The sequence below is a fragment of the Podarcis tiliguerta genome (assembly GCF_965153285.1).
Source record: "Podarcis tiliguerta genome assembly, chromosome: 12".
In the NCBI taxonomy this organism is placed as follows: domain Eukaryota; kingdom Metazoa; phylum Chordata; class Lepidosauria; order Squamata; family Lacertidae; genus Podarcis; species Podarcis tiliguerta.
Genome location: NC_139545.1, coordinates 51,563,011 through 51,577,904, shown reverse-complemented (window position 1 = coordinate 51,577,904; position 14,894 = coordinate 51,563,011). Strand labels below are relative to the sequence as shown.

Genomic DNA, 14,894 nt, shown 5'->3' with positions numbered 1-14,894 from the left:
CCAGAAATATTACCTCGGGTTAAGAACTTTGCTTCAGGATGAGAACAGAAATCGTGCTCTGGCGGTGCGGCAGCAGCGGGAGGCCCCATTAGCTAAAGTGGTGCTTCAGGTTAAGAACAGTTTCAGGTTAAGAACGGACCTCCAGAACAAATTAAGTACTTAACCCGAGGTACCACTGTATTTAAAAAACCCCTCAAACGGGACAAACGCTTCTTTGGATCGCTGAACAACATTAACCTTAAAACATACAAATCTACGTCCACCGTTAGGAGGTTGGCATCCTGATTGGTAGCGGTTTAAAAAGCCGAAAGCTCACTTTCTTCCCAATTAGGAGCCTGACCTCTAGTGGTTAGAATCAGCGTCGGATGTTAGAAAGGGACTCGGCTTCATCTCACGCAGAGTCTCTCCCTCCCCAATGTTGCACCACCCAGGTTCCAAGAGCAGTTTGCCCAATACCAGCCCCGCTTGTTCGAGTGCTCCAATCAGACGGGCCGGTTCATCATGACGGAGATTGTGGATTTTTGCCAGGATGACTTGGACGAGGATGACATCATGCTGCTGGACACCTGGGAGGAGGTCAGTGGAGATGAGCTATTGCTTCCGCAGAGGAGTTTTCCAAGCGTTGTGCTGCCACTGCGGCATGCCTTGGGCGTGGATGCAAAGCCTCCCTCCAGAATGAACAGGGTGTTCTTCTCAGTAATAAATTCCCTGTCGCTCATTGAATGATATTAATTGTCTAGAACAGGGATGGGAAATCTCATCTGGCTGGCAGGGCCAGATCCTTATATTCCATACCCACCTGTCCATCACTTGGTGTCACAATAGCTCAGTTGGTTAGAGTGTGGTGCTGATAATGCTAAGGTTGCAGGTTCGATCCCCGTATGGGATGATAGCTGCATATTCCTGCATTGCACGGGGTTGGGCTAGATGACCCTCAGGGTCCCTTCCAACTTGACATTTCTCTGATTCCTCCACAATGACGTCATGCAATGATTGCTGGAACTTCAGGGTATCTCACAGGGCTTGCAATGAGCCCTGTGGGGTGATTGGAAGCACCGTTATTCAGCAGGCTTGAAGTCTCCAGTCATCAGCTGGTGGTGGTGACTTCAAGCCTGCTTTCTGAAGGTGTCGGTTGTTCCATGAGGAACGTGGTCCTGCAGCTAATTCTCTTTTTTATATTAAATATTCTATTTTTTTAAAAAAAAATTATTACATTTTCAATTTTTTGTAATCACAATAAAGGTAAAGGTACCCCTGCCCGTACGGGCCAGTCTTGACAGACTCTAGGGTTGTGCGCCCATCTCACTTAAGAGGCCGGGGGCCAGCGCTGTCCACAGACACTTCCGGGTCACGTGGCCAGCGTGACATCGCTGGTCTGGCGAGCCAGAGCCGCACACGGAAATGCCGTTTACCTTCCCGCTAGTAAGCGGTCCCTATTTATCTACTTGCACCCGAGAGTGCTTTCGAACTGCTTGGTTGGCTGGCGCTGGGACCTAGCGACGGGAGCGCACCCCGCCACGGGGATTCGAACTGCCGACCTTTCGATCGGCAAGCCCTAGGCGCTGAGGCTTTTACCCACAGCGCCACCCGCGTCCCGTAATCACAATATCCATACATAAATCAATAGGCTCAAACATCACTCTGTCCGAGCATCCACCTCCTCCCACCCCTCTTTCTTCCATACGTATTTACTTTATTCTTAGCATCTCTATAGCCACTTTTTTACCTTCTCTCTTATTTTTATATTTCCCCTTATTAAATGTAAATCAGTTCCTTGTCTTGTCATTACAAAACATTTCAACTCAAAATAAAAATCCCGGAGTCGTGGAGGGAGGCCTATATTACCTTAATTCCTAAACAAGGTACACACTTAACCCAAGTTTATTAAATTTTCTAATTTACATTTCAAAATATTCATTTAAACAACCTTAATGATTCCCCTTCTCCTCTTTCCATAGTTCATTTTGCATACCATACATCCCTGTATATTTTACATGAACTAAACCATTCAGTAATCCATTGTTACATCCATCAAAACTCATTTACACTGTTGAATTTATCTTAACGCTACCAGCGTTTTTAAATAAACACAATTTTCAGCCATATATTCAGTAAACATTTTCCAGTCTTCTTTAAACATACATTCTTCTTGCTCTCTTATTCTGTAAATTAAATTTGCAAGCTATGCATATTCCACCAGCTTAAGTTGCAATTCTTCTTTAGATGGGACCTTGCTCATTTTCCATTTTGGGGCTAACAAAATACGGGCCGCAGTAGTAGCATACATGTTGTTGTTGTTGTTTAGTCATTTAGTCGTGTCCGACTCTTCGTGGCCCCATGGACCAGAGCACGCCAGGCACTCGTGTCTTCCACTGCCTCCCGCAGATTGGTCAAACTCATGCTGGTAGCTTTGAGAACACTGTCCAACCATCTCGTCCTCTATCGTCCTCTTCTCCTTGTGCCCTCCATCTTTCCCAACATCAGGGTCTTTTCCAAGGAGTCTTCTCTTCTCATGAGGTGGCCAAAGTACTGGAGCCTCAGCTTCAGGATCTTCCCTTCCAGTGAGCACTCAGGGCTGATTTCCTTAAGAATGGAGAGGTTTGATCTTCTTGCAGTCCGTGGGACTCTCAAGAGTCTCCTCCAACAACATACCGTATTTTTCGCTCTATAAGACGCACCAGACCATAAGACGCACCTAGTTTTTGGAGGAGGAAAACAAGAAAAAATAATATTCTGAATCTCAGAAGCCAGAACAGCAAGAGGGATCGCTGCACAGTGATCCCTCTTGCTGTTCTGGCTTCTGGGATAGCTGCACAGCCTGTATTCACTCCATAAGACGCACACACATTTCCCCTTACTTTTTGGGAGGGAAAAAGTGAGTTATAGAGCAAAAAATACGGTAATTCAAAAGCATCAATTCTTCGGCGATCAGCCTTCTTTATGGTAGCATACATAAATAACCTTTTTTGACACCTGGGAATTTCCCTCTGAATTATCCCCAACATAAAGGGCTCTGGAAAGTTACTTTTAAACATTATTTCTTTCAATTCATTATATATCATTTCCCTGCAGCTAATTCTCTACCTGGCATCACATACGACGTCAGGTGTGTTGCAAGTGGGCCTGCTAAGGGGGAAGCGAGCCAAATTGGGGCAGAGTTTCCCCAGCCTTTTTCTAGGGGGAATAAATGACTCTTCCTCTTTCTTTTCCATCTCCCATTTTCCGCCTGTAGATTTTCCTTTGGGTTGGCAAAGCCTCCAACGACTATGAGAAGAAGGAGTCCATGACCTCAGCCAAAGAGTACCTGAAGACCCACCCAGCGGGAAGAGACTTGGGGACACCGATTATTGTGGTGAAACAAGGTCACGAACCCGTCAACTTCACGGGCTGGTTCACCGCTTGGGACCCGTACAAGTGGAGTGTAAGTAACCGCAAGTAAAAACATCTCTGCGCTGAGGCCATAGTTTGGTAGCCTGTTTTTAATTCCACAGAAAGTTGCGCATTTCAAGAGCTCTTTCTCGTTCCACTAGGAACTGGGCTGCTCTGCCTCAGCTTCTGTGACACCTGAGCAGGCAAGCCAATGAGAGCCAGCAAATCGGTGACTCCTCCCTCTCACCCAGACAAGCGCCATGACAGCAGAGCAACACGTCTACCATTTTGCTGCTAAATGATGCTCACTCAATGTGCATGTTCACTAGAACAGGAGTGGGGCAGCTTTTTTGGCCTGAGAGCTTGGTCCAGGATTGGACCGCACACTGCAGGGCAGTTTTAACAGGTGGGCAACGCTACCTGTCTGGTATCATATGGTGCTGTGAAGGCTGGTTCATCAGGGCAAATGGAGCACTGTGCTACCTTCTTCTTTGGCGATCCCTCGTAGCAGAGTAAAATTGTCTTCCATAAACACAGTCTTAACACTGAGTCCGTAAGTGACTGTGGAGGCCAATTCTGGATCCATTTGTCCTTCCACAGTGGGGACATAGGTTTCCAGGCAGGAGTTGATCACGGTGAGGGTTTGCCAAGCTTTCCTTCCTCTGAGCATGTTTCTCCCTTTGGTCCTGAGTTCGAGCATCTTCAAAGCCCATGACACCTTTGGTAATGGCTGTTCTCCAGTTGGAGTGTTCACAGGCAGGCCAGTGACTCCCAGTTGCTGGTGTTTATACTACATTTTTTTTTAGATTTCCCTTGAGAGAGTTGTTAAACCTCTTTTGTTGACCACCAGCATTACGCATTCCATTCTTAAGTTGGGAATAGAGTAGCTGTTTTTGGAAGACGATCATCAGGCATCCGCACAACATGACTAGTCCAATGAAGTTGATGTTGAAGAAACATTGCTTTGACACTGGTGATCTTTGCTTCTTCCAGTACAACTTCAGCTGCTTCCACCTGCCTGCCTCCTTCCTTACAACCAGCCCAGAAGGTGCCCTTGCCTCTCAACTTCATCTTCCTCCTTAGTCTGTGTTGCCTTTGCAGAACTCAGCAAAGGGGACAAAACAAGAATTTGTTGGCTCTGCCTGCCATTGACTCTGGCGCCACCTACTGTCGGCTTCCTGCCTTGCACCCCATCTGCCCCAATGACCACCAGACACTACTGCTTAAGTGCTGATTCGGAAAACAAGGTCTCGCGTCAAAGTTGCAACTGCCTTGCTCTTTGGGTAACTAAGGCTTCCTTGCAGATATCATAGCAGCGATTTTTCTTTCCTTTCCTCCCAGGATGGCAAGTCGTCCTACGAGGAGATTAAGAGCAGCTTGGGGAAAGTAGCCACCATTTCGGAGATCACCATGGTGAGTAAGCCCAGGGTGGAAGCTGCAGCTTCCTTGTGCAAACGTTGCATCCGTCTCTTTACAGCAGGGGCCAGAAACATTGTCAATCAGTGGGCGGGGCCGGCCACTTGTCAATCACCTGACGTCACAACAGTGTCAGCTGACCGGAAGTAAACCTCTTCCTTTGTAGGCACAGCTTGAGTTACGACTGCATTGGAAGGTTCTTTGCATGACTGGCTTGCATCAAGTCCAGATCCCAGCTGGCTTGCTGTGAGCACCAATTAGCTGGCCAGTGCTTTGAGCCAACCTGATTCCGTCAGGGTTAGGCCGTGCTAGGGGCTTCCCCATCGACAGCTCCACCATTCAGGCTCTCCCAGCAGCCATGTGCCATTTTAGGGGGTGAAACTTTTAAAATTTTAAAAGGGTTTTCCTTCCTGTACTTCTGACCATAAAAGGGTATTCCTGTTCCTATACTCTTATCTTGGAGCAAGAGGTCACCAACTCCAAGAACACAGTCTGGCACTGTTCCCGGACTAGGTCTGTGCGTCAGAGTGTGGAAAGATAAGACCCAGACATGTCATCCCTACTCCACTGGAACAGCCAAGGTCGTCCATTGCCGTGACTGATAAAGGAGAGAGTTTTGTTTATACAGCTGTGTTCTTGTTATGCATTTGCTCAACAGCTCAAGTTCATGCATTTTAGAAATGCTCTCTTGGAGAAAGAAGAAAAGGGGGGGTTGCGCCCCGTTTCAAACTGACTGCACAGAAACCCATTCCTTCAGCCGCAAGGAACTTCTGACTGGCCAGTGCTCCTTAGCAAGGTGTGCTTGCCCCATGTGAAATGTGCAGAGTGTTCTCCTGTTCATGGGCTTTTCCTGTATTTTTGCAGGACCTTAAAAATGCCAATGTGAACAACAGGAATGCCAGCAGTAAGCCTGCCCCCAATTCAGCCATTTCGGAGACTGAAAGGAGGTCGCCAGTACACCAACCGCCCTCCAGCAACGGTGGTGGCAGCGGCGGCAGCTACAACAACAACCCCACCTCCGTGGAGACCAATGGGACTGGCGCATATCACAGAGATGCTTTGATCAACAAGACGGTAGATGACCTTCCAGAGGGAGTGGACCCCACCAAGAAAGAGGTAGGTGAACACACACCGAATATTGTTTACCTTGCCGATTCAGCGGCGCACTCCCTGGTCATTTATCACACCGTTTTCACCCAACCACTGTGGCTAGCATCGCTGGGACAGGAAGCAGCTATGTGAAAAGGGCAGCTCGCATGGTCCTTGTGAGTGGTAGCCACGCATAGCTTTATGGCCACATACCTAATCCTCTTTTAAAGGCCCCTGAGCTGGTGTTTAGGACGGTGAATGTGCCACAATCCTTGTTATGCGACAGGCTGAAAATTCCTGCCACCCGCTTGATCTCAAGAGAGGTTAAAAAGTGGTTGGACTGCAGATTGACCCTAAGGTTGGTAGTTTCTTGCCCCAAATGTACCATATATTGGAGGCAAGTATGTTAGGAGGACCCGATATGTCCTGGAGAAGAGGAGGTTAAGGGGTGATATGATAGCCATGTTCAAATATATAAAAGGATGTCACATAGAGGAGGGAGAAAGGTTGTTTTCTGCTGCTCCAGAGAAGCGGACACGGAGCAATGGATCCAAACTACAAGAAAGAAGATTCCACCTAAACATTAGGAAGAACTTCCTGACAGTAAGAGCTGTTCGACAGTGGAATTTGCTGCCAAGGTGTGTGGTGGAGTCTCCTTCTTTGGAGGTCTTTAAGCAGAGGCTTGACAACCATATGTCAGGAGTGCTCTGATGGTGTTTCCTGCTTGGCAGGGGGTTGGACTCGATGGCCCTTGTGGTCTCTTCCAACTCTATGATTCTATGATTCTATGTGTCTCTGCTTTCTTTATCCACTAGGTGGTGCTGTGTGTTATTGTTATTGTTGTTATTATTACTACTACTACTATTATTATTTTATCATCATCACCATTATCATCATCAGTACTTTTTTTTCTAAAAAATGTTTAGGGGTACTCTCATTTTGACTCAAGAAAACCGCCATTTATAGTTCAATTGGGGGAAAATAAATACAGTAAATGGACAAAAGTACAAAGATTCACAAAATGTTTAGGTGTATGCGTACCCCTGCATACCCCCAGAAAAAAACCACACTGATGATGATGATGATTTCAAGTTGTATACCGCCCTTCCTCTTCAGATCTCGGTGCGGTTCACAACATAAAAATACAATATTATTAGAAAATGCATAATAGAAACAAGAACAGAACAAACCAATAACCCCTCAGGCTTCTCCCCTCACTTGTTTCCCTTTCCTCTCACTCTCTTTGCAGTACTACCTGTCTGACGCAGATTTTTATGACATCTTTGGGAAGACCAAGGATGAGTTCTACCAGATGCCCAGGTGGAAGCAGCAGAATGAGAAGAAACAATTTGGACTCTTTTGAGCAAAGGAGCTTTTGGCCGGCACACCTGCCTGCCTGCCGGCTGGCTGGCTCCTTAGAACTCATTTTGGGATAACTCCACAGGTGTGGGAGGAAGTGAGCCTGGATAAAAGGCGCGTCCCTCCATCATCACCCCCACTACCAAAAAGGACTATTTAAAGAAACCTCTCTCTCTCTCTCTCCCTCTCAATCTGTTTTGTCAAAGAAAGGCTTGGTAGATTATTTCCTTCCCCCTGCACCTGTGCCACTGAAAACGGCAATCTCTTTTGCCTGCCAAGCTTTTTATAATTTATCTGCGCGGGGAGAAAGTTCCTTACATTTGATGAGTTTCGAAATCCAGGGATTCCACGTGAAGTTGTAAGCTTCAGGCAATGTTGAAGGGAAAAGAAGGACTGGCCTCTAGGGCTGATTCTCTCTCTCTCTCTCTCTCTCTCTCTCACACACACACACACACACACACACACACACACTGAAATGTACTTGGAGTCAAGAGTGACTTTCATGCTCTTTATTCAGCTCACAGTGGTGAGGAGGAATGGAAGTTCCCCCACAATATCTGCTTTATATACATTATTTACACAATGGGCTGCATGTGATTGGCTAATTCCGGGATTCTCCTGTAGGCCTATCAGGTTGTGGATTCACTTCCACCTGTAGCTGGATTGGGTGGCTCCTGCGGACCAATCATACTGCTGCATTGTTCTAGGACCAATCAGACTGCTGCATTCTGAATCCTATTGTTCTAGGACCAATCAGACTGCTGCATTTTGGATCCTATTGTTCTAGGACCAATCAGACTGCTGCATTCTGGATCCTATTGTTCTAGGACCAATCAGACTGCTGCATTTTGGATCCTATTGTTCTAGGACCAATCAGACTGCTGCATTTTGGATCCTATTCAGCTCAGTACATAACACATATACACACACCCCTTAGTTATGCAGCAACTGGCCTCCAATCTGAAGGCATGGAATTGAATAGCCTGACCCACCCTCTCCTCCTCCTTTGTAAAGCAGCGCTGAGTGCAGTTGCCTCAGGCGGCAGAAGCTGAGGGGCAGGCGGCAACAGGAAGATGTCAGGAGGACAGACCCCCATACGTTGCCCTCTGGTACAGTGGAGGACAATTTCCACCCTGTTGCCCCTGTTGAAGTTCATTCTTGTTGGCTTCCCTACATGGAATTGAGAGGACAGCGCCATCTTGTCCTTTGCCTCAGACGGCTGTGTTTCGGGCTAGTCCTTGTGCTTGCAAGGACCCCAAAGCATCCGTTTGGGTACCACTGGAAACAATTCTCACTTTTCTTTCTTCTCTCTCTTATGAAGGCAGGATTGGGAAGAAAGGCAGCACACCAGTGGCCTCATCTGGGGCCAGGGGAAATTGTATCGCTCAAGTTTTGTTGTGTTTTTGGAGCAGTTAAGGGATATGAAGAGGAGGGAATCCCACGTGAACTGTCTGGGGTCACAGTCTCGACTATAGTTGCTAAGTTTATCATTGTTATACTGCCAGTCAGGCTAGGAGTGCGATGCTGGTGAAGTAACCGCTCTCATTTCGCTGGCAAATAAGGATGTGAGGGATTTGGGTGAATATCCTGATATGACTATCAGGATATGATCAAGCTTCCTAGAGAGTCTTAAATAATGAGAATTGTAGGTCTTGGGCTTAACGTTTGTGGTACCCTAGATTGCTCCATGAATGTTTATGGTACCCTAGAAGTGTAAGGTTGTGCCCTGAGGGTTGTAACTCCACACAGTTTTTCTCCTCAAGGATTAATGGCACCTTTTCTCATCCCAGGGCCTCAAAGGCCTTTCAGAGCCTACATCCAGAAAAAAACAGCACCGGTGGCAAAGGAATTCACACATTCCCCACAATTTCCATCACAACCACCTGTGGCCATTTCACTTTGTTCATTTCCGTGCCATGATTTCGAAATAAAACAAATCACAGTGACCGGTGGCGTACGTTTTTCATAAATCTACATGCGGTAGCTTCATTCGCGACGAAATCAGCAAGTGAAACTGCGGCGCTCCTGTTTTGTCTTCCTTTTTGCCCCCAAGAGGAAGGACTTGTGGTCAATCCCACCATGGTTTATCATGTGGTAGAGCTCCTTGAATGACTTTTCCCAATCTTGGAACGGGAGAAGGAACCAGTGTCTGGGCAGGAGACCCTGACATGGAGGTTAAAAGATACATAGAGCCACAGTAGTAGTCGCCAACCTATTTTGGCCAGTGGGCCATTTGGATTCTTAAGACGTTGCGGTGGGTTTCGGTAACAAAATGGCTGCCATCAGGCATAATACAAAATGGCTGTTGTGTCTGAAAGAGCAGAAAATGCTCCCACCATCACTGGGGGGAAAGACTTCATTGTCCCCTGCCATGCTTGCTCAGAGAGCAGTTTCTTGAACCTCTCCTCTGATCAGAATAGATGGGAGGGTAGGTGTACAATCCTGCCATGCAAGAAAAAGTGAGCATTTGGGGGGGGGGGGTTCAAGGTAGGAGAGCTTGAGCTAAGCCAGTTTAGTTGGCCATCAGGTGAACCCAGTAAGAAAAATAAACAGGAAAAGATGAGGCAGAGAAACACAATTCTTTTTTTTACTTTTCATTTTAATCGCAGTTAAAAAATATATTATTTATATCGTACTCTTGTCAACCCTCTAACTCTGTAGCTTTATATGACATTTTTTAATTTAAAAAAACCCCGCAATATAAAAGTCAGTTTTGTTTGCAGAATGATCCGCTGAAATAAAGGGGCTTTCATTAGCTGCGTTCGCCAGTTCCAATGGGTCTACTCAACAGTATGACTGACATGGGATATAACCCATTTAGGCAAGATCCACTGTCATGTCAGGGCAAGAAGTGGGAGCATTGGTGTTGTTGGGCAAACTATTTTTGTCGCGTAAACAACAGGAGCACAACAGTACAAGACTGCAAATGATAGGCTGACATTGTGCATTGCAAGTTGGACTAGATGAATTGGCCTTTTCTATCCAGATGTTTTGGACTTCGGCTCACATCACTGTTGTAGTCTAAAGCACCTTGAAGACCCCAATTGGAGAAGGCTGGTTTTTATTTATTTCTTGGATGGCAACTCTATGATTCTATGTCTTACACAAGCCCAAGATCCCCATTGGATTCAGCTATTGCATTATGACACAGTCAGGGCTCCACTTATGGAATATCTGTTAAAAGTCAGCTACAGTTGCATCTCAACCATCGTCTCAACCATTATTCAAGTTTACCACCCCGTGATTGTCTTCTACACAAACAGAATAAGGCTGGGGCAGTTATAAGGTCCCAATCCTTTTTTTAAAAGTGCTAGACCAGGACCTTACAGTTACCGCAATAAGGCATTACGTGGCTTTTCCATTACAAAATCCCAGATGGAAGTGTTTGGGCTGAAGAGGCGACACAGTTCATCATAGCGCCTTGAGAAATGAGATAATGTTCGCCGCAAGAAAGGGAAAATGGAACGGCTTTTAGAAACCACCGCTCTATAACAATGCAGACCCCATTTTGCGGATGAGAGGATTGGGGGTGGTGGCCATTTTGTGAGGAGGCCGGCCAAGTCTCAAAATTCGCGCTGAGAGGTAGCGAAAATGGTTGAGGAAAGAAGCCGGTGCCAACTTTGCTGACAAATGAACACCTCGATCCTGACAGGTGATCTACCCTGAGAGAGCAACTCTCCGCCAATCGAGGAATTCAAGTTGAGATCACAGATTCTCTCGGTCGGATCACTTTCAGGCACATCTGCTTTGATGTGGAACTGCAAACTGGCCAGTGCTGTTGACCAATTCTTATGTCTTGAAATGAAATCAGGGGCCTTTGGCAAAGCACCACAGCATAGGCACCTAAGTCTGAAGCAAGCTTTGGGCTTGTTCTCATGAGATAAGATTGCGTTTAAATGAGCCTTCAGCCTCCGCAGATTGTTTAAAAGGATTCTGCTCAGTGAAAAAGCAAAGGTTCTCCTCTCTTTTCAATCTAAAGTGAGTTTTAGAGACTGGGCCCACATATAAAATAAGAGGATTTGGTTTGACATTGTCAGTAGCATAGCATTTTCACAATTTGCTATAGATCACGGTGTAACATGCAGCAAAGATCCAGAGCCATTTAAAACTCGTAGATATCACTGGGAGAATTAAGTGCATTTTTAATTCTTTCCCACTGAAATCTACAGAAAGCTTAAAAAGCATTCAGCTTTAGGTGGGTTGAGGGCATGGATTTTGTAGTGTATCTCACATGTAATGTAAAAGAGGCAGAACGGTGGCACAACAGGACTCTGATTCAAAGCTTTTTGGTGTGAGGTTATGTAAACTCTCCAAAAGATTCTAGTCCTCACCATTTCACGGAAAACCTTAGATACAATTGCATCGTGTTCAAAAACAGTAGTAATTCAGAACCAGATGGGGGAAACCCAATATTTGAAACAACAGAATTATCATATTTTATATCAGTCAGTTTCTTTCAAGCGGCTGAATTTGCTAATGTTGGGATAAATTTCCACAGACAACAATAATCTTTGGATAATGGCCTATGAGACTGATTAAACCCCAAGTCTATATCCTCACCCCCTTCAAATTCAGAACAGTTTCCAAGCTACTAAGAAAAGAGAGGGTGTGAGTGTACAATGGACCTGCTCCTTGGTTGCTTTCGCCTAAAAATAATGTAATAATTAATTCTAAAAAGATCGAACAAAATTACAAAATTTACAAAAAAAGGTAGCATCTAGCAAATTCACAACGTGATGATTGATGCCTCAGCTTCTAAAACTGAAAAAGCCCAATACCCTGACACTGTTTTGGGAAAGTCTGAGGAGAGTGCTTACATCTTAATGTCTAAAAAAAAATTAAAAATCACATTTTTACAGTTATGAAATCCAGCTGGGAGTACATGGCTGGTCCACTCTAGCGCAGCAGAAACACAGAATGTAACACTGGCCCCAGAAATCAGCTTCTTGAGAATCTCTTGTTTCAGCCAGTGGGTAAATTATCACTTAAAAGGTGAGCGATGCCCGGTTAAATTTCAGAAGTCGGAGAAGTTGCAAAGGAGGGATTTTGGTGGCTGCTGCTAGAGGTAGTAATAAACATTGCGCAAGTCTGCTTGATTGGAATGATTTACACAGCTTGCAGCACCCAGCAGCGGAATGTGCGCTTTCTTAGAACGATGTGTACATCGTTCAACACCTTTACTTAGCTTTCGAAATTGCATCGGAAATCGCCTTTACGCTTTTAAGCTTGCCTTACTTATCATGAGGACTGGAAACTTGAAAAAGTGAAAACCCTGAAAGGTGACGTCGGGAAGAACTGGCACCTTGCTGCCCGAGGGCACAAAGGAAGTCAGTAACCATCGGACATAAGGGAGGAAACAGAGGCATGGAAACAAGCGGAAAGGACACAGAAGTGGAGAAGCCACATCTCGGATCTGACTTAGAACATGCCTGAAGCCAGTGCTACAGTCCAGATGAGGTCTTCAGAGACAACAGAGACACAGTGGCCAGTGTGTGGACCTCCCAGCCTTAAAGGACTGAAGTAACAATCTCCTGTGCCTGTCCCTATCTCAATTTTCGTGCTTCTCTCCATGATTGAAAAGCTAGCTCTTTTTCTCTCAGAAACAGCAGCTAGGATAAGGGGTCAGCAAACTTTTTCAGCAGGGGGCCGGTCCACTGTCCCTCAAACCTTGTGAGGGGCTGGACTATATTTTGAAAAGAAAATGAATGAATTCCTATGCCCCACAAATAACCCAGAGATGCGTTTTAAATAAAAGCACACATTCTACTCGTGTAAAAACTCCAGGCGGGCCCCACAAATAACCCAGAGGTGCATTTTAAATAAAAGGACCACATTCTACTCATGTAGAAACACGCTGATTCCCGGAGCGTCCGCGGGCCGGATTGAGAAGACGATTGGGCCGGATTCGGCCCCCGGCCTTAGTTTGCCTACCCATGATAGGGTAGCCCAGCTTCCCAACCACAACAGAACATGGCCTTTTACAGGCACTTAGAGCAGAACGTCTCCATGATGCTTTCTGAACGCAGCAAGGTGTTTGCGCAACGACCTCTGCGGTGGTTGGCTCGACTCATTTGTCCATTTCCTGCTCTCCGGGGATGTTGTGGGGATTCCACATCGGCTAAAAACAAGGGTAGTGTTTGAGGTCTCTCTCTTCCCAGCTTGGTAGGCAAGTTCATTTGGAAAGGGAAAGCAGCGACCTGTCCCTTGAGCGGTCCGAGAAAATTGACCTTTTAGTAAGCATCCGTAATGTTTATGTGCACAAAGAGCGTGGCAGAAGGGTACTGGTCTCCGTTCTTCGTCAAGAGATGAATGTGGCGATAGCCTAGAGATTATCAGAGAAAGAGAGAGAGAGAGAGAGAGAGAGAGAGAGAGAGAGATTATATTGTGGTGTTCTCTTCACTTGGTGTATTTCAATAGCTGGGACTGGAAGTGGCGACAATCAGACTCACACATGCCAGGGGGACTGGAGGACGCAACGTAGAGATGGGGGAGAAATTCAGTTTTAACGTGGGCTAATTCGCTCTTTCCAAAACAAACACAACAACCTGAAAACGCAGATAGCCTTTGAACCTGTACATCCCTGAATTCTGTGATGCAGCTCTCCAGCCACAAATCTGCATATATTAAGAGAAAGTGTGCTATAAACCGGCTTCTCTATAAAGGCGGCCAACTCCTCCTCTTACACGTGTCACTAATAATAAATGAGAAAAGTGTGTCTTGGATTATCAGGAATTTGGGAAGCACTGCCTGATCTGGGCAGTAGAGGGTGCTGTGGTCCTATAAGACACCTGGGAGGTTCGTAACAGTGTGGTGTATCTGTTGTTGCAGACCCCTTGAAATTAACGAACCCAAGTTAGTCATGTTAATTAAATTCACTGGGTTTACTCTGAGTAGGACTAGTGTTGGTTATGGCCCTATCCCCTGAATTTCAGCCCACAAGGCAGCCCCCAACAGGGCTTATTAACTAAAATGGTAAAGGTAAAAGGACCCCTGACCATTAGGTTCAGTTGTGACCGACTCTGGGGTTGCGGCGCTCATCTTGCTTTACTGGCCGAGGGAGCCAGGGTACAGCTTCCGGGTCATGTGGCCAGCATGACTAAGCCGCTTCTGGCGAACCAGAGCAGCTCATAGAAACACTGTTTACCTTCCTGCCAGAGCGGTACCTATTTATCTACTTGCACTTTGGCGTGCTTTCGAACTGCTAGGTTGGCAGGAGCAGGGACTGAGCAACAGGAGCTCACCCTGTCGCGGGGATTCGAACAGCCGACCTTCTGATCAGCAAGTCCTAGGCTCTGTGATTTAACCCACAGCGCCACCCGCGTCCCCGCTTATTAACTACGAACCCTGAAATGTGGGATTCCTTCCAAACCTGTGTCAAAGTTTTGCAGTCATTTTGCAGCGTTTTGCAGCAAAAATTCCCCCACGTTTTGCAGCACGCCCCCCCCCAAACTGAGTAATTGATTCATCAAAGCGGGGTTCAAACCCAAAAATCCAACATTATTTGATTCACTCCAAACTAGTGCCAAAGTTTTCACTGCAAAATGACTGCAAAACTTAGGCACAGGTTTGGAGAAGATGCAAAATTTGGTGGTTCGTCGTTCATGAAGACCTCCCAACCATATTGAAAGAGACATTACACTTAAAAAGGAGAGAGAACTTTA

General features: G+C 46.0%; 2 protein-coding genes across 3 annotated transcripts in view; one reads left to right on the top strand and one right to left on the bottom strand.

The window, feature by feature from the left end:
• VILL (villin like) overlaps positions 1-9,179 on the top strand; it is a 53,468-nt gene extending 44,289 nt beyond the window's left edge. Inside the window, 5 exon segments of the mRNA XM_083406863.1 lie at positions 432-576; positions 3,233-3,421; positions 4,711-4,782; positions 5,650-5,901; positions 7,124-9,179. Coding sequence (XP_083262989.1) covers positions 432-576; positions 3,233-3,421; positions 4,711-4,782; positions 5,650-5,901; positions 7,124-7,237 — 772 coding nt within the window. The 3' untranslated portion in view covers positions 7,238-9,179.
• A 3,974-nt stretch (positions 9,180-13,153) lies between these two features.
• PLCD1 (phospholipase C delta 1) overlaps positions 13,154-14,894 on the bottom strand; it is a 62,214-nt gene continuing 60,473 nt past the window's right edge. For both annotated transcript variants that reach the window (XM_083406314.1, XM_083406313.1), the window contains exon 15: positions 13,154-13,555. In XM_083406314.1, coding sequence (XP_083262440.1) covers positions 13,464-13,555 — 92 coding nt within the window. In that variant the 3' untranslated portion in view covers positions 13,154-13,463. The remainder of the gene's footprint in view (positions 13,556-14,894) is intronic.